Below are 19,176 nucleotides of genomic sequence, written 5' to 3' on the forward strand. Positions count from 1 at the left end.
TTCCGGAGCCCTTCACTATGGTGTCTCTAATAGCCTGAGTCGCTTTGGGACGTTAAACCCCATAAACCAAATCAACCAAGCGCCGTCACCACGTCGTATTAAAGGGAAAGTTCCTGCTTTTAGAACTTTAATAAAGTATGTATAGTTATCGCCGGAGGCGACTTCGCGACATTGTCGAACTAGTATGTAGTCTGGTAAAATACCTTTTGTGATATGGGGCTTAACTTCACGAAGCGACATATCGGCTTTGAGGGACGCAGTAGGGAAGGCTTCCAGATTAATTTAGACCACCTTGGGTTCTTTAAGCCACGCTTACTTCGTATAGCACTCGGACATTTTAGCATTCCGCCTCCATAGATATCCAACTGGCACGGCCGGGATTCGATCCCGAGACCGTGAAATCAGCAGCCGAGCGCCAAATTCACTGAGCAGCTGCGGTAGGTGGTAATGTACCTTGTTCCTTCCGGGCTGCACGAGTAATAAGTGTTCACATATGGCCTGCAGCTATCTCAAAAAGCAGGGACAAATGTCCCGCTTCAAGAACTTTCTAGCCTTCTTTCTTAAGACTTGATGGGTCTAATCGCGCCATTGGAAGTGGCCGAATCGGCCTCCTAGCTACACTAACACGAGCTTGCTGTCTCGTATCTTTGTTGCGGATTGGATGGACCAGACGTGCACTCATATCGAGTTTGTTGGTACAAGGAAACAGATGCACAACATTTTTTCCTCTATCTTTTCAATTAAAATAAGCATATGCTTTGGGCTCTCCGTTGCTCACAGGTGGCGCAAACATCAGCCAAAGTGTGTTCAGTGGAGTCAAGGGGCACGTACGCGAGGTCGAAACCAACAAACGGCGCTCCGCCATGGCCAGCGAGTCGACGCTAAGTCCGCACGAAGGCCCGATAATGTCTACGACAACGAAACGGGGAGCGTACTGCTCTTTGAGGCGCGTGCAGGAGCACTCCGGATTTTCCTATACCGGCCTCTATTTGACCCATCTCCGATGGTACAAAGCGGCACCTGCCCGGAGTGCGGAGAGCCACGAGAATGTGCGGCGCAAATCATTCTCCATTGGGCTGGGTTGTAGCCACCGCACATGGAAAGCACCATAGCCCCACAAGCGTTGGGTTTCGCGGGCCCTGAAAACGTCGCGCCGTTCACTGCGGTGGCAGCAGAAAAAAGGGAGACATGGCCAGTGAGGGTAGATGACCCGATAACGAGGCCTGAGAGATGCCGCAGTCGACAGTGAGGACCGCAGTGGCCATGAAGGAAAGAAAGCTTAGGAGACGCCCTCGCTTGCCTTGGCATTGCCTTTTTTAACTCTGGGTGAGCTCACAACCATCCATCCATCCATCCATCCATCCATCCATCCATCCATCCATCCATCCATCCATCCATCCATCCGTCCATCCGTCCATCCGTCGATCCGTCCGTCCGTCCGTCCGTCCGTCCGTCCGTCCGTCCGTCCGTCCGTCCGTCCGTCTGTCTGTCTGTCTGTCTGTCTGTCTGTCTGTCTGTCTGTCTGTCTGTCTGTCTGTCTGTCTGTCTGTCTGTCTGTCCGTCTGTCCGTCCGTCCGTCCGTCCGTCCGTCCGTCCGTCCGTCCGTCCGTCCGTCCGTCCGTCCGTCCGTCCGTCCGTCCGTCCGTCCGTCCGTCCGTCCGTCCGTCCGTCCGTCCGTCTGTCTGTCTGTCTGTCTGTCTGTCTGTCTGTCTGTCTGTCTGTCTGTCTGTCTGTCTGTCTGTCTGTCTGTCTGTCTGTCTGTCTGTCTGTCTGTCTGTCTGTCTGTCTGTCTGTCTGTCTGTCTGTCTGTCTGTCTGTCTGTCTGTCTGTCTGTCTGTCTGTCTGTCTGTCTGTCTGTCTGTCTGTCTGTCTGTCTGTCTGTCTGTCTGTCTGTCTGTCTGTCTGTCTGTCTGTCTGTCTGTCTGTCTGTCTGTCTGTCTGTCTGTCTGTCTGTCTGTCTGTCTGTCTGTCTGTCTGTCTGTCTGTCTGTCTGTCTGTCTGTCTGTCTGTCTGTCTGTCTGTCTGTCTGTCTGTCTGTCTGTCTGTCTGTCTGTCTGTCTGTCTGTCTGTCTGTCTGTCTGTCTGTCTGTCTGTCTGTCTGTCTGTCTGTCTGTCTGTCTGTCTGTCTGTCTGTCTGTCTGTCTGTCTGTCTGTCTGTCTGTCTGTCTGTCTGTCTGTCTGTCTGTCTGTCTGTCTGTCTGTCTGTCTGTCTGTCTGTCTGTCTGTCTGTCTGTCTGTCTGTCTGTCTGTCTGTCTGTCTGTCTGTCTGTCTGTCTGTCTGTCTGTCTGTCTGTCTGTCTGTCTGTCTGTCTGTCTGTCTGTCTGTCTGTCTGTCTGTCTGTCTGTCTGTCTGTCTGTCTGTCTGTCTGTCTGTCTGTCTGTCTGTCTGTCTGTCTGTCTGTCTGTCTGTCTGTCTGTCTGTCTGTCTGTCTGTCTGTCTGTCTGTCTGTCTGTCTGTCTGTCTGTCTGTCTGTCTGTCTGTCTGTCTGTCTGTCTGTCTGTCTGTCTGTCTGTCTGTCTGTCTGTCTGTCTGTCTGTCTGTCTGTCTGTCTGTCTGTCTGTCTGTCTGTCTGTCTGTCTGTCTGTCTGTCTGTCTGTCTGTCTGTCTGTCTGTCTGTCTGTCTGTCTGTCTGTCTGTCTGTCTGTCTGTCTGTCTGTCTGTCTGTCTGTCTGTCTGTCTGTCTGTCTGTCTGTCTGTCTGTCTGTCTGTCTGTCTGTCTGTCTGTCTGTCTGTCTGTCTGTCTGTCTGTCTGTCTGTCTGTCTGTCTGTCTGTCTGTCTGTCTGTCTGTCTGTCTGTCTGTCTGTCTGTCTGTCTGTCTGTCTGTCTGTCTGTCTGTCTGTCTGTCTGTCTGTCTGTCTGTCTGTCTGTCTGTCTGTCTGTCTGTCTGTCTGTCTGTCTGTCTGTCTGTCTGTCTGTCTGTCTGTCTGTCTGTCTGTCTGTCTGTCTGTCTGTCTGTCTGTCTGTCTGTCTGTCTGTCTGTCTGTCTGTCTGTCTGTCTGTCTGTCTGTCTGTCTGTCTGTCTGTCTGTCTGTCTGTCTGTCTGTCTGTCTGTCTGTCTGTGCGTCTGTTTCTGTCAGTCCACCAAGCTTGCATTGCAATCGACGGGCTGCTGTTGTACAGATTCGATCAGGGCGGGCATTTCGGCCTTGCGTCCGGAGAACAGGTGACGTTCTCTTCTGTCCGCAATCCGTCCTGCCCAACCCGCACACCAGGATGCTTTCGAAACCTGTGTCAACGGCGGAATGTCGATACCCTGTGTTATCTTTTTCCGACCGTGAAGAGTATTTCTAGATAAGGGCTGGCGAACAATGCCTCTTCAGGAGGTGAGTTCTCGGTCTGTTTCAGGAGGCGTTCTGAGTTGCACTTATGCGTGAACAGGAGTGACAGACCATGGCGTTTCGTTTTAATTCGGGAAAACTCGTTTTCCTTATCGGATTTCTTCCGGCCGCCATTGGAAGTGCTCTGTCTCAAGGTACCGGTGCATTGATGTCTTTATCTTCATCTTTTAAATTGCGCAGTCTGGAATCTTATGAAGGAGCTCGCTTGTTGAGAAGAATTTTATGCCGCAGTTGTATTGCGTTTTCAAATGCTGTTCTGTTATGAGAAAAGAACCGTTCGGTTCCCCCCTTAAATGAACATTCTCGAGCAGCTTGACGTGATTCCACTTCAGAAGAAGCTCTCTATAGAAAGTAGTTGAATCACGTCATGCATCAATCCGTTAGCATGTAAAAGTAGAACGTTGCCGAGGCGCGGCATCATCAGACGTTTTTAACGTACCGGAGACGTTTAGTGAAGACGTACACCGGTTTACGGGACGCCTGCTGCGCACGCGTACAGGCCCCGCCTGGCCGCATCCATGACATTGCGCGCAAGGAGAAGGCGTATACGGTAAACCGGTTTACATCTCCGCTAAAACGTCTCCGGTAGGTTAAAAACGTCTAATGACTGGGCTAGGCCTCTTACGTATTCTTTTATCTCTTACCTCGCTGCGCGTTCTGGTAGCAGCGCGAGAGGTAAATTGCTCACTGCGTGCAAGTAAACTACTACTACACAAGTGACTAAACTGCCGATAAAGGTGCTCAAATCGCAGTAACGCTTTAATAAATTGGTTTCGTAAACACAAAAAGAGGAGATGAGGAGGGTTCGTCCGTGTGGCTTTTTAAATAGTGATATCGTCTGCAATTAGCTCCGAAGAAGACCCGAATGAAAAGGGTTGCTTATGAATGTAATAAACTACTTTGCGTTACCCACAGATCTTTAATGACTATCGTTTATTACAGCTCCCGATGTCTAAATAATAAAACATCCTCACAGCCTTAGATATGACATTTGTTTCTTCTTGATAAACACGGTTTCGATGGTTGGTCGAATTAATGGCAGCAAAATGGCCTTGTTTCGATAGAGACGTAAACCAAAAGCTCGTGTTTATTGCGTACTGCGTGCTAAAAGACCCGAAGCGGCCTAAACCAGTACACTCTTCATCACTGGCGTTTCTGAGAGCTTATGTGTTCTGGGGAGCCGAAGACACGCACTCGAAGACGGTCTTGGAAAAAACTGCTGCCCTTCGAGCAATCGAATGAAGGTCCTTCTCCAGCGATTTCTAAGAGGCTTAAAGTCGCGAGCACTAAGAGAAAACCGAGGAGGTGCGGAGCGTCTTTTGGTGTGGAATCGACGGCGTGCGCGCGCTAATAGCTGAAACAGCCCAAGACAGCGGTTCTATATAGTTTAGCAGGTTGACGCATTCGTAAATGCGCCGTATGCCGAAGGTTACAAGCTCCACTAAGAACTCCGCAGTAGTGTAGACCGCTGCTCGATTCTGTGATTTCGAACTTGCCAACCGCTGTCGCTCTTCAGTCACTGAAAAGTGCGATTCAACTTCTTCTCTTGTATCGTTCGCCGTGCCCGGGCGTGCGCATCCGAAGCTATTTGAACATCACGCTGTCAGTGACTTTGATTAAATTCATTCTATAAAAGACTTATTTAAGCTTTCTCACTCCCCGCGTCAACAAAGAACTTTACAAAGAGAATTTAGCTCCGGGATTTCTTCGTTCTTGAGGCATTTCGGGCAGCAGACCCTTAAAACAAAACACTTGTAGGGGTGCGTTTATTAGGCGTCCTCAAGAGACCGAACCGCCGTGCAGGATCTGGCAGCGTAGACGGGCGTAGCCAGCACCAAGAGAGCGGGGCAACTTCGTCGTCGTCAGGCGCAGCGTAGTGTCGGCGCATAACTTCGTCGTCGTCAGGCGCAGCGCAGTGTCGGCGCATGGCGGTAGCGGAACCTGTCACAGTTGGCACACTACAGTTTCCCCCCGGTGAAAAGGAGCCATCCTGGCGTCTTAAGGGGAAGGAAGAACAGAGGGGTCGTAGTACGGCTTCAGTCGGTCGACGTGGACGGTTTCGCGGCCACGGCGACGCAAGTCCGCAGCGGGTGCAACAGGCTCAACAATATAATTGACCGGAGATGTTTGCTTGAGAACCCGGTAGGGACCATGATACCGATGCAGCAGTTTCCGCGAAAGGCCGGGAGTTGTGGGAGGCACCCAGAGCCACACAAGGGAGTCGGCAGGGTAGGAGGTAGAGGCCGCGGAAGTGTCGCGGTCATGTTTTTGCTGCCACTGGGTCTGGGTGGTAAACGAGCGAGCAAGCTGGCGGCATTCTTCGGCGTACCTGGCAGCGTCGGACAGTGGCGTGGACTCGGAAATGTCGGGTTGGTAGCGAAGAAGAGTATCCATCGTGCAGGGGGGCTCGCGGCCGTACAGAAGAAAGAAGGGAGAGAATCCAGTGGTGGTTTGTGTCGCAGTGTTATATGCGTAGGTGACGAAGGGAAGAACTTGGTCCCAGTTGGAGTGGTTGGCGTCGACGTACATGGACAGCATGTCACTGAGGGTTCGGTTGAAACGCTCGGTCAGGCCGTTGGTCTGAGGGTGGTAAGACGAAGCGGTTCGATGGATAATGCGGCATTCCTTGAGGAGGGCCTCAAGAGCGTCAGACAGGAATACGCGTCCACGGTCGCTGAGCAGTTCTTGAGGAGCACCATGGCGAAGAATCAGGTTCTTTAGAAGAAAGGAAGCCACGTCGCGGGCGGAGCCAGATGGTAATGGAGATGTTTCAGCATAACGTGTGAGATGATCCACGGCCACGATAATCCAGCGGTGACCAGCGGGAGTGGGAGGGAGGGGGCCGTAGAGGTCTATGCCAACGCGGTCAAACGGGCGGGCAGGGCAGGGTAACGGCTGCAGTGGAGCAGGCGAGGTGTGAGGCGGGCATTTACGCCGTTGACAGGATGGGCAAGATCGCACAAAGTGGCGAACAAAGCGGTACATGCCACGCCAGTAGAATCGGAGACGCAGACGCGTATAGGTTTTCAACACGCCGCCGTGTGCACACTGGGGTCCGCATGGAAAGCGGCGCAAATGTCGGTGCGTAGATGGCGGGGGATCACTAGGAGCCATTTGCGTCCGTCGAACAGGTAATTGCGACGATAGAGGAGACCGTCCCGAATAGAAAAGTGACGGGCTTGACGTAAGAGGGAACGGGACGAATTATCAGTCGTAGGACTCGAAAGGAAGTTAATAAGAGTGGCGATCCAAGAGTCTTTCCGCTGCTCGGTGGACATGTCGGCAGTGGCAAGCGAGGACAAGTCGTAAGCAGACACAGGAGCAGGCGATGAAGCACTAGGTAGCGGCGAGCGGGAAAGAGCGTCCGCGTCATTATGCTTGATGCCAGAGCGGTAAATGACATGAATGTCATACTCCTGCAATCGCAGAGCCCAGCGAGCTAGGCGGCCTGACGGGTCTTTGAGAGAGGCCAGCCAGCACAGGGCATGGTGGTCGGTTACTATACAGAACGGGCGACCGTAGACATAGGGACGAAATTTGCCAATAGCCCAAATGATGGCCAAACATTCTCGTTCGGTAACAGAATAGTTGGCCTCCGCTTTGCTCAAGGTCCGACTGGCGTAGGCGACCACATATTCACGGAAGCCAGGTTTGCGTTGAGTGAGAACGGCACCCAGTCCAATACCGCTGGCGTCAGTGTGGATCTCAGTAGGCGCAGTCGGGTCAAAGTGGCGCAGGATGGGAGGCGAAACCAAAAGGCGGCGCAAGGTGTCGAAGGCGTCATCGCAAGCAGGCGTCCAAGCGGAGAGGTTGGAGCTGCCTGCGAGTAGCTGGGTCAGAGGAGCGATGATCATGGCGAAATTCAAGATGAAGCGACGGAAATAAGAGCAAAGGCCAACGAAGCTACGGAGCTGCTTCAGTGAGGTGGGCTTCGGAAATTCGGCAACTGCCGAATTCGGCAACTACCGTCCAGCCCTGTATCCAGCACCTCCACCAATTGTAGGGGTGCGTTTATTAGGCGTCCTCAAGAGACCGAACCGCCGTGCAGGATCTGGCAGCGTAGACGGGCGTAGCCAGCACCAAGAGAGCGGGGCAACTTCGTCGTCGTCAGGCGCAGCGTAGTGTCGGCGCATAACTTCGTCGTCGTCAGGCGCAGCGCAGTGTCGGCGCATGGCGGTAGCGGAACCTGTCACAGTTGGCACACTACACTGTTGTTTCTCTCGTGAGAAAAATGCGACTACAGCAGACACAAACCAATAAGCAAGTAAGCGTTGAGTAATCTTTTTTTGTTCAACTCACACCATGATTCTGTTTAGTCGTGGTCGCTGCTAGAGCGCCCCAAGTGTAACGTACAATTTTAGACCAAAACGCAGACACATGCCTTATACATAGGAGCCTAAGCCCGGCCTGGGCCCGATGAAACAGCGCATTTTTCGGCCCGACTGACAGGCCGTGCCGACGCAGGCTCTCGGACTGGCTCGAACCCGTGCACTGCTCTACTAACGACGAAAGTTTTAGTCTTTGGGCTCAAAAGAGTAACAAATCCTCGAGGTGTTACGCGGATGATGTTTCTTAAAGGGGTACAGACGCGAAACTTCAGACACAAACAAACGATATGATTTACTTCATGGGCGTAAGAAGATGCCTTGTAGCAAATTTCAGTTTTAGGAGTTGAGTGGAATATAATACGATTTTGAATGTCGTCCGAAGAAACGCTCAGCACTTTCACCTGCTCCGAGTACAAAAGTGCGCTTGCCCCAATTATTGTGAAGTCACCAAACCCAGTGGTTGTTCACAGGAACAACCAGTGCGTGCCAGCGACGCCGACGTCATCAGTATTGTGGAATACCAAACTGGCTGGTTAACAGTGACGTCAGGGTGAACTTGAGCGCTGGCGCCGACCGCGACCAAGCCTGCCGGTACAAAAGCGTTTGTAATCAGTTATTAACGCTGCATACTGGCGCTGGGAACTGATTTTCATGACTAATAGGCCCGTAGGCCTCTTTGCGGGCCTGCGCCTGCGATGATGTGAGAGCAAAACTGATCGTGTTAAGGACCGGTATAAAAAAAAAAAAGGCGTCTTTCATTTCAATTCACATTTCTCGCGATCTACCTTTACTCATAATATGCCGGCTGTTTCAGCAGATGAACAACAATTTTTAGAAATAGTCTCTTTGAGATACCGAGACGGCTTCTGCAGGTGGTTATAACACCAGTGTTAGCGGCCATCAGAAAATAGGTAAATCATGTTAACTTCTAAGCTGGTTAAGTGGTTTTCAATAGGTATCTTTTATCTATAGGAACTATTACACTTAAACGCTCGTGTGGTAGTCTATTCGTAATAGCCATATCACTTTCTAGAATTTCGAATGCGCGATTAACATTGGCGCAATGGAACAACCAACTATCGGCGACTCCTGCCCTGTTCGAAAAGCACGGCAGGCGCAAATCAACGTCGAACACTCACGTCACTCCATGACGCACGTGTCACGTGACCGTCTCTTTCCTACATAGAGTTACTTACTATTACCTAGAGGAAAAGCTGGCAGCCCGTCTATGGGAGTTTGCATGGCGACCCCGGAGATCCCTCGAGACCACTTCAGCCACTATGGGCGCTCAAAGCATCATGGGGCGGTGAGCTACTTGTTGCGGAACTGCAACTTTTGGCCAAAAAATAATGCAAAAACAAACGCTATTCGATAATCAAGAATATCCTAAAATTCAATATCCTGTCAATAAACTGTAACAAAACGAGCAGAAAAGCATGTAAGTGCAAAATTTGCCCAAAATAACAGATAGCTAGCTCTCCTATTGGCCAAATATTGAACAATACAAAAACTAATATTTCGTAATTAACAAGCGCACTTTTAAAAGTAAATATGTTTTCAAATAAATGTTGTTGCTTAAACACTATTAGAGGTTTTTAACGGCACTTCAGAAAAGTGAAACCTTTTATTGGCGTCGTGTGTCGTTGCGTTTTCACTACTATGGCGTTTGCACACTGCGTTCGCGCGAAAGTCGTCTGCGCACACAAGACCAGCGTTTTCGGAATGAAACATCTCAGTAGTGCCACTCCGTGCTCCCGAAAAAATACGACTGTGCCGCAACAAGTAGCTCACCGCCCCATGATGCTTTGGGCGTCCATGGAGGCTGAAGTGCAGCGCCGCCAGCTTTCCCTCTAGGCAATAGTAAGAAACTGTATGCTTTCCTATGCTTGCTCGCGCCGTCATCAGCGGCGAGCACAGCAGTGGAGGCGCGAGACAGAGAAAGTCACGTGGAACTTGCTCCACACAGCGACGCGTAGCGAATGACGTCGCTTCGTGGCGCGCTTTTTGGAAAGGGCGCGCTGCGGTGGATCCCTGTTGAGCCACAACGTCAAGGGTAGTCGCGTTTCCGAAATTCTTAAAATTTATATGACTATTACTAACGACCGGCTATAAATCCCTAATAATGACGAGTGCCTAAGTGCATTACTTAAAAGGGTAATTATTCAAGATTAGTTAGCAGTTCACAGGTTAACATCATCCACCTCCTTTCTGATGTGCGAAAAACACTGGGATTACGACACCGCTGAAAGCATCTTGATATCTCAAAAAGCCTATTTTAAAAAAAGTCTGGTTCCCCTTCGCTAAAAAAACTGCTATATATCTAGTTTTTCCATCGCGGTGTGTTTTAAGCGTGAACGAGGGCTTTTTCCTGCTTTTTCTTCCTTAAACAGAAGCATTGCCACCTGAATGCGCACCAGAACAGGTGCGTCACTGCTACCGCGACTACAGTGCCCATCTGTGGAGGCGAAATGTGGTGAACGACACCGAAGGCAGCATCCCGAATGAAGTCCTCGTGAGATGGTGCAGGTATAGGGCACATATCACATTTGTTCTCTCTCAAAAGAATTACGTGACCAAGACCTGAATGAAGGCTTTGTAATTATGCTAGGAAATATTCCAAGACTGCACAGCGGCCATATTTCAACACTGAAAAAATGGCCGAACACCAGTCAGGAATGGTATTAGGAGTCGCGACACTCGATGTCATTGCACTTATTAACTGAATAAGAATTCAGAGTGGTAAACGAAAAAAGCTAGCAGTAAGAGATAATGGAGTACTCCTCGAAAAACTTCAATTTCCTGATGATATTGTCCTGATGTGAAAATGACCGGAAGAACTGAAGCGCTTGCTTGAGGACCTAAACACGCGGAACAAAACGATCGAACTTTACTAATATTGTAGGCACCGCGCGTGAAGTTCGCCACTTCCTCTTCATCTGCAATACTCATCCCCATCTTCGTCTTCGTCCAGAACGCCTCATTGCTGCGTGGGGCGATATATCCCCGTCCAGTAGTTCTGAGCCTACTTAAGAAAACGAAAGTAATGTTCTGCAGTCTGTGATAGGCAGTGAGTTATCGGACGTTATCTAGGCTTAGCCATGAGCGAAGATCAGGCCTCTAAGAAACAAACTGCCAGATAATAGGCATGCATTGAAGTGTATTTACCACGCTCTCTAGCTCTGAACTGGAGCTACCGATATCCCTTGAAAGAAAAGTGTACAACAGTTGCAACCAGCTAGTATTCACCTATGAGGTAAAAACTTGTAAGCTAACGAAAAGCCTGGAAATGAACTGAGGTCTGCACTGTGGACTATGTAAAGTAAAGGGATAGCGCAAGGCAAGGGGAAATGTCTTATCAACTAGAGTAATAAAGCAGCTGAAAAAGTGGAGCAGATTCCTTGTTAAAAATGCTCAAGCACTAAGGTTGATAATTCCCTCTAACACGCAGCAGCGGTGGTGAACTTGATCACTCCCAGAGAAAGCGTTGTGTGTGCTAAAGTCCCCATACAGAGCATTTGAAAAAGCGACATAACAGCAGAAATACTAACATTAGATGCACACTGTATTGGCACGAGCTATCTCTCATGCCACATACTGAGGAAAGTTGAAGGCCAACTTTTTATAGGAGGGCACTCTTTTATAGTGGAGGGCAAGTACGCACACGTAAATCATCGTTATGCTAGTACGCATAGGCCGATGCAAATTAGTACGTGGAGCAGAAGCCACACGCTGATACAATTGCGTTTAAAAAATTCCAAGTACAGAAAATGAATACTTCGCTATGGAATGGTGACGAATGAGAGCAACATAGTTTGGCCGCCTTTCCTTTCTTCTGTACGACCTCCTCTTTGACACTTTTGCGCCTTAACAAATTCCTTCGAAGCTGTCGAAAATTATCCGGAGCTCTCCACTACGGAATGGGGCAGGAACATATACTGCAGGCGGACATCAGTTGTGCCATAGTAAGGTCAGCAGCAACCTCATTGGGTAGCTCAGCAACCAATAACCCAGAAGGAAGAATTGAGGTGCAGTCATGGTGAGAGAAAAATTGATTGGCCGCCTGTTGTACACATGAATCTTCATTCACATTTAGAGCGAGGCGAATGCGTTCCGTGCAACAAGCAACTTGAGAGGGGTGGGTGCTTCATAGTGTAAAACACCCGCCAAAGATGTTGATTGCCTTGCGCAGAGGACAGACGGGCACACCATGTTGCCAGTGCCGTTTGCCAAGTCGTTTTGGGCGCGGAAATAAATCGCTTTTGTTGGTAGTAAGCGCTTGTCCTGTGTAACCTTTCTTACGTGTGCTCGTCTTTTTGTGCTTTAGTATCCAGTATGAATCAATGCCAACATGCCCAACTTTTTGCCCTCCTAGCCTCAATATATTTCCGACTTTCCGTTGTCGTTTGAGGTCGTCTTTAGCGTTCTAGTTCTCCGTTACCGAGGATACTTCGTCATCAATATTTCCTCCATGCCCTGCGAATGAGGCTGAATTTAAACTTGTCATACTAGTAGGGTAGAGCGTGCAGCAAGAGAGATGTTATACTGAGTTCCCCAGCAAAACTTCCAAGTAAGCCAGGCTGTATTCCTAATGTGCACGGTGTTTCGTGTTTTCGAATAAAATAGTGACGCCAAAGCATACCCAGAAATTCTGGAGAAACGCATTTTTCAACGGGAGATAGTTTATGAACGCATTTTTTTTTTCACGTACCGTAAGATTTCACTGTAACAATCAATATACGAGGGTTGTTCAATAAAGATTTCCCCTGACCCACTTCCTTTGGACGGAGAGCAACGAAACTTTGCAGATTTATTAGTCCTTCTGTACATAGGTGCCACCCAGGGACACGCACTTCTCCCATTTTTTTATGCATCTGTAAACACCTTGCTTGTAGAAGTAAACACGTAGCTCCAAAAGCCATGTTGTGACTTCGGAAATCAGAGTCTCATCATCTGGAAAATGCTTGCCCTTCAAATATGACTTCATTGTTCGAAAGAGGAGGCAGTACGATGGTGCGAGGTCGGGTGAATAAGGGGGATGCGGTAGAATTTCAAAGCCGCAGCAGCGTGCTTCCATCTGGGCAACATGAGAGTTGTGAACTGAGGCATTGTCTTTCAGAAGGCGGACACCTTTGGTGAGCATGCCACGTCTCTTGCTTTTGATGGACTCCCGCAATTTCCGCCGCAGTGAAGCATAGTATGCCCCAGTAATCGTGGCACCATTTGCTAGGAAATCCATCAAGACTACTCCGTGCTGGTCCCAAAAGACTTTGAGCATGACCTTGCCCGCCGAGGGCTGGGCGTGTGCCTTCTTTGTAGGCGGTAAGTCCAAGTGCTTCGATTGCACCAACTGGACACTAGTCTCCGGATCATAGTAATGGACTCAGCTTTCATACTGTGCAATCAGTCTATTGAAAAAGTCCTCCTCGTTTCCATGGCACATGGTAAAAAGAGCCTGGGAGCATTCGACTCGTTCCTGCTTTCGGAAAGGTGTGAGCAGCCGGGGAACCCAGCGAGAGGATACCTTACCCATGCGAAGATGGTTCTGAATGATTTTTTCCACGGACCCCACACTAATCTTGATATTTTGGGTTAGGTCTCGAACGGTTACGAGGCGAATTTCTAAAATGGCGGCCTCTACTTGCTGGATGGTGTGTTCATCGATAATGGAGTGAGGTCACCCTGCAATCGGAGCTGTTTCCACCAGAGTCCGACCGCATTTGAATTGACGATGCCAGTTCTTTACTACACCATATGATGGGGAATCCTCCCCATAAACTTGTTTTGTCTCATCGAAAATCTCCCTTGGAGTGCGGCCTTTCAAGTACAGGAACTTGATGACGCTTTGTATTCCACTGTATCCATTATCACACCTCACACCACTTCAGCACCTGTGAAAGGAAGACCGTTATTAGTTAAGAGTTGCGTATTAGCACGTGACCTATAGGGACTTAAGTCATTACACATGCGCAGTTTTATCATCCTGCAATCATCCTGCAAGTGAGTCAGGGGAAATCTTTATTGAACGCCCCTCGTATCCTCAAGTCTTTCATCGGTAGACGTATTGTTTTCGCTATCAACATTTTTGCCATCGTCAGAAATGTTCACCATTGTTTTTCGTTAGCAGCCGTAACTACTTGATGCGAGTGATGGAAAAACTTTATAACAGAGATTTTGCTGGGCATCTGAAAAATGGACCATTACCTTCAATAGTTCCATTAGCAGTACCTTACAGTATTGCAATATTAAATTTTATTAAGAATTCTGTGCTTGTAAAGCAGTAATCAGAATATATTCTGTAAAGAGGAAGATATGAACAAATACGTTTGAACGAATTACGTAGTGCCTCCCCAAGCAGCATAGGTAATCGGCCGAATACTGGTAATGTATTGGCAAAGCTGGGCCTACAAATGACCAAAGTGAAACCACCCTTTCCAAAATTATCGAAGACACTTTGGAAATTCTAAACTGTGCTTGGCGAAAGCCTTGTGGTCAACCCACTGCCGCTTCCCGAACCGCTTGGCGCGGAATCACTGGGCCGCTTCGGAGCCATGCGTCTCACTCACTCGACTGCAACGAGACGACTGGCGAAGGAGCGGCCGTGCAGCTGCCACCGCCGACGCGCGCGCGCTCGTTCTACCGCTACTGAGTGACGTCACGGTTGATATGCACAGCTGCGCCCCCCACCGGCGCACCGGTCGCTAAGGAGGGGAGGAGGTTGCGCTGCTGCGCGGAGGAGAGGCCACAGTTGGCACGATTCCAGCGCACGGACGGACACCGCGAGCATGAGCCATTAAAGGCTTTCGCATTAATATTGGGCCAATTACCTGTGCTGCTTGAGAGGCCAGACAGTTAAAAAACACGCTGCGTAGGTAACACGGCATTTAACGAACAATTTTCACTGAATCAAATGAAACAGCCTGTAGTGTTCGGTTGCACGCCAATGATCAGTAGCGCACCTCCCGGCAATCTATAGAATAAAACCGAAGCTTTTGCGAGTTGGTAATGCATTCAGTAGACACAACGCGATTTCAAAATGGGACGATGGAAAATACACAAAATCAGCGTTCGTCCTTGTGAATCTTCCTTCGTCCCAGCTACAAACCGCGCTGTTCTTACTCAATCTACCGGGTTTCCAGAAAGGTGCGAATTTTCGAGAGTATGCATTTTTGTACAGAGCAGGTTTTTCTGGCTGCTTTTCTTTTTCAGTGAAATAACTGAGAAGATTCATTGCCACCAGAAGATATCACTTTGCCCTGAGGAAGTGAGGAGTAACTTGAGGCGTCAGGAGAGAGGCTACGAAGCTCTGCGCGACCTATTCTGCGACGAGAACGCCATCCGAGGTAAAGACGCGAGAACTTGCTCTACAACTTCTATACTACCGAATATTTCCTCCGTCGCGCATTAATTTGTTCGTTGGCTAACAACTGGTTCCTTTTTATTGAAGCCTGGTAGCGGACAGACTAGTTTACGATGTTATTCGAGATAAAATGCACATGACAGAAGAGGAGCCGTACCGGATTGAAAGTCTCATTCGTATAATTCGCATAATCGCATTATTCGTATAGGCATCTTTTTACGCAAGGTCAGCGTTATAAAATTGGAAAGAATTGAGTGGCATTGTCCGCAGTTCCAGTGCAATCTGAGTTCTTGTTGGGAAGGGATACCATGTCAGTCTCCTCCATCAATCTCTTACGTCTACACGTCTAACTCCTTCATGCCTCAGTCTTGCGGGTAGTCTTCACATTTGCGTTTATAACGCTGAATGATCTAACGACCACTAACAAACGATGTGAGGTAAAGTCGATTTAGTCAGCTTCCGAAAGTAATCGTCACTTGATGTGCTTCCAGAAGGGCATCAGACCATCAAGAGTAAAGGTAACGAAGAACAAAAGCAGCAATCGTGCAGCATGAGTTTCGTGGCTTTTTGGGCTTGTTGGTACATAGTTCCAATACACTGTAGCGCAGCAAAAGACGAGGACACAAGAGGCGCTCGTGGTGTTCGTCTCTCGTCTCTTGTGTCCTCATCTTTTGCTGCGCTACAGTGTATTGGCATGCATGAGTATGTTACGAAAGCTTACTATTAATGTCGAGTATGTATACGAAAGCTTACTAATAATGTCGAGTATGTATACGAAAGCTTACTATTAATGTCGAGTATGTGTACGAAAGCTTACTATTAATGGCGATGAGGAAGTTCTGTTTGCAAGTGACATTTTAGTGGTGTCACGCTTATGGCCCCTAAATTCCTCCCATAATAACCTTTCGCTCTAAAAGCTGTTTAACTACCCTAAGTGGTATCCAACGTAAAGCACCAACTTTGACACCCACTTTAGAAAGCAGAAAACTAAAATAACTTAAAATGAAAAGATGTCACCTCACGAAACGCTTCGTGTGAATGCAAGTACGAAGAGGACTTCCTAATAAAAAGATGCTTTGAAGAACATGAGTAACAAATGAACAATGGGAAAGGGAACAATAAAATTGTCAAACCCAAACAGACATCTGACGACCACGCGACTCTTGAGACAGAAAACCGTTCGACATCATCACCAACGCGATAGTCATTTATATAACCGGCTGTTTGCTAAACAAAATACGGAAAATTCAGTTACAAAACAGACAACCATAAATATAGTGACACAAAACCAGCTCATTCATTGAGAAAATTAGGTGCGTTTTTTTAAGCACGCAACTCAGGTTATGTTTGTTTAGATTAATTTTGCGCTCAAGGGTGTACTCGGCATTTTGTGCGGAAGCGGAGTATGGTCCACAAATCGGTACGCGCGTTCATGTTGGTCTATTGGCTCAAGAGGCGTGGCATGAGTCAAGAGATCTCGGAAGAACTGAGTAGAAAATACTAAGCGTAGTTATACCTAAGGTAAGCCGCTACGAAACGCTTTCGAGATATGGATGAAAACCACAAGGCCCTTGTGAGGTTTCGCACCGTGAGCTGTCACACGGATTGTGGCACGGTCTCCTGGAAGAAACTTCAATGAGGCCCATGAAGGACTAAAGCCAGTCCAGTGTGAGGGGGGGGGGGGGGGGGTGTACAGCGCTGGCTGGCAGGTTGTTTAGTGTGTTATAGCAGCGGGGCACCCCGCATATAGTAGTATAAATTCGTTCATCTATATATACTCCAGTGTATGAGGAGTTCAAGTGGTACCAGTGGGTGTTACCATTGATACACAGATTGTGGACCGCCTAATTGGCGTAGAATGTCCGGAGTGTACCATATGATACAGCGCGTTGCGGAGCATAAGATTACTAGTCGAATCAATACGCAGCCTAGTATAGGGATTCGCACAGACGACTTTGGTTCCCAAAACCGCGACTTCTTAAAACTTCAAACGCCCATTTCGGCGAAATTCCCACTCCTGCAATAGCCCCATCGGGGCTGCAGTATCTGTAAATAAATAAATAAATAAATAATATAATGAAACATTTGCACTGGATATAACGGAGATGGCTAATGACGCAATATTTGTTCGATATTCCTAACGCTCGACACTCATACGTTGCCTCAGCGTTTTGCTCTTGTATTGCTTCCCCTGCGCCATTGGGTCCATCCTCGAAGGTGTTAGCACTATGCGCTCTCTTGGATAACTCCCCTCCCGGGTGCGCGTCCTGCGACGACATCGCCTCCTGGTGTGAGCGGCTTGCGGGACAGCGAAAGCGTTCTGTAGCGCGCCTTCCGCTGCCTTCGGGCCGTGGCGGCGGTCGGAGAGAGGATAAGCGTCACCTGTGAAGAGAAGCCTCAAACGGGAAAGTTCGGAGGGAAAGCAGTGCACGTTATTACACTAATTCAGCCTTGGTCGGGAGGGTTTAAAGGCGAGAGCCTTTAATGGCTCATACGGTCTTCCGTTAAGTCACACGCGTCTAACTCGGGAACTAAAAAGATGGAATAAAACCAATAGAGGAGGAAAAAATGAACCCAGAAGCCAGATTTTATGACTATAGATTAATTAGTTAATTTATTATAGGCAAAATGTCGAAATTGCGTCGAAATACCGTGGACGTCGATACAGTCACGGGAACGATGTGACGTCACATCCATCGGTAGTCATCACGGCATAGTGAAAATTGTCACAGAATGGTCGGAAAAACGTCGGATTTGTGTCAAATTAGATGGGAAAATGTGTAATTAAGCGTGATTAACACTTAATATTGTCACGTTATAGTGACGGCAGTCCAGCGGTCAGGAAGACACCAGAAATACTTGCAAACGAAGCTCTTTATTTGGGCTGACTTGCGCCCTCAAAAGAACTGAATCACTCGGCGGCGGCGTAAGCAACAGGCGTGCTCGGCGGTCGTCGAACTACGAATGTCCGCCGCTCGCGGCATCGCTCAATTTAAAGCCGGCAAGGAAACTTCCAGATAACAGGACAAGATCATCTACAGTAATCTAGAAAAACCTAGATGCAGCCCTTCATGGCTGCGATCAATCGAGATTAGTCTGGTCGCTTCTCGCGCCACGAACAAAAGTGATAACAACCCTTTCCTGCAGCCTTGAGCGTAAACGAACAAACACTACAATGATACGTGGCATTACCCCCCTTCCAAAGAAGCATCGTCTCGATGCTTTAAAATGAAAATAAACACGGAGAATGAAACTTCGAGTCCTTCAGCGTTCATAATATGGCTTCAGGCGTACAACATGTACGACTTCCGGGCGTGGGCGGCGTCGCTGAGATGCTGTCGTGCCGTCGGGGATGACTTCATAGTCGAGGTCACCGATGCGACGGAGAACCCTGTACGGGCCAAAGTAGCGTCGCAGCAACTTTTCGCTCAATCCGCGGCGGCGAACTGGCGTCCATATCCAAACCCGATCACCTGGCTTGTAATGCGTGTCTCGTCGGCGCAGATTGTAGCGTCGGGCGTCGGTGTGCTGCTGGTCTTGAATGCGAAGCCGTGCAAGTCTTCGGGCTTCCTCGGCGCGATGAAGGTAGGCGGCGACGTCGAGGTTGTCTTCGTCGGAAACGTGCGGGAGCATTGCGTCGAGTGTTGTTGTGGGCTTCCTGCCGTATACCAGATGGAATGGAGTAAACCTGGTTGTCTCCTGGGTGGCAGTATTATAGGCGAAGATCACGTAGGGCAGAATAGAGTCCCACGTCTTGTGTTCGGCGTCGATGAACATGGAGAGCATGTCTGCGATGGTCTTGTTCAGACGCTCTGTGAGTCCGTTGGTTTGCGGATGATAGGCAGTTGTCCTCCGATGACTTGTCAGGCTGTACTTTAAAATGGCTTGCGTCAGTTCCGCTGTAAATGCTGTTCCTCTGTCTGTGATGAGTACTTCGGGTGCGCCGTGTCGGAGGAGAATTTGTTCGACAAAAAATTTTGCAACTTCTGTTGCGGTACCACTAGGCAACGCTTTTGCTTCGGCGTAGCGGGTCATGTAGTCGGTGGCCACAATGATCCACTTGTTACCTGATGATGAAGTAGGAAAGGGGCCGAGTAGGTCCATCCCGATTTGCTGAAAGGGCTTAGTTGGCGGTGGTATGGGGTTCAGGA

The 19,176-nt window shown here is 48.8% G+C and overlaps 1 protein-coding gene across 1 annotated transcript in view; it reads left to right on the forward strand.

Annotated features, from left to right (window-relative positions):
- The first annotated feature begins 3,349 nt into the window (after positions 1-3,349).
- LOC149336249 (uncharacterized) overlaps positions 3,350-19,176 on the forward strand; it is a 28,819-nt gene continuing 12,992 nt past the window's right edge. The window contains exons 1-3 of the mRNA XM_089554681.1: positions 3,350-3,474; positions 10,059-10,194; positions 14,875-15,008. Coding sequence (XP_089410807.1) covers positions 3,393-3,474; positions 10,059-10,194; positions 14,875-15,008 — 352 coding nt within the window. The 5' untranslated portion in view covers positions 3,350-3,392. The remainder of the gene's footprint in view (positions 3,475-10,058; positions 10,195-14,874; positions 15,009-19,176) is intronic.

The sequence above is a fragment of the Amblyomma mixtum genome, chromosome 7 (assembly GCF_055824585.1).
Source record: "Amblyomma mixtum isolate Tamu chromosome 7, ASM5582458v1, whole genome shotgun sequence".
Classification (NCBI taxonomy): Eukaryota; Metazoa; Arthropoda; class Arachnida; order Ixodida; family Ixodidae; genus Amblyomma; species Amblyomma mixtum.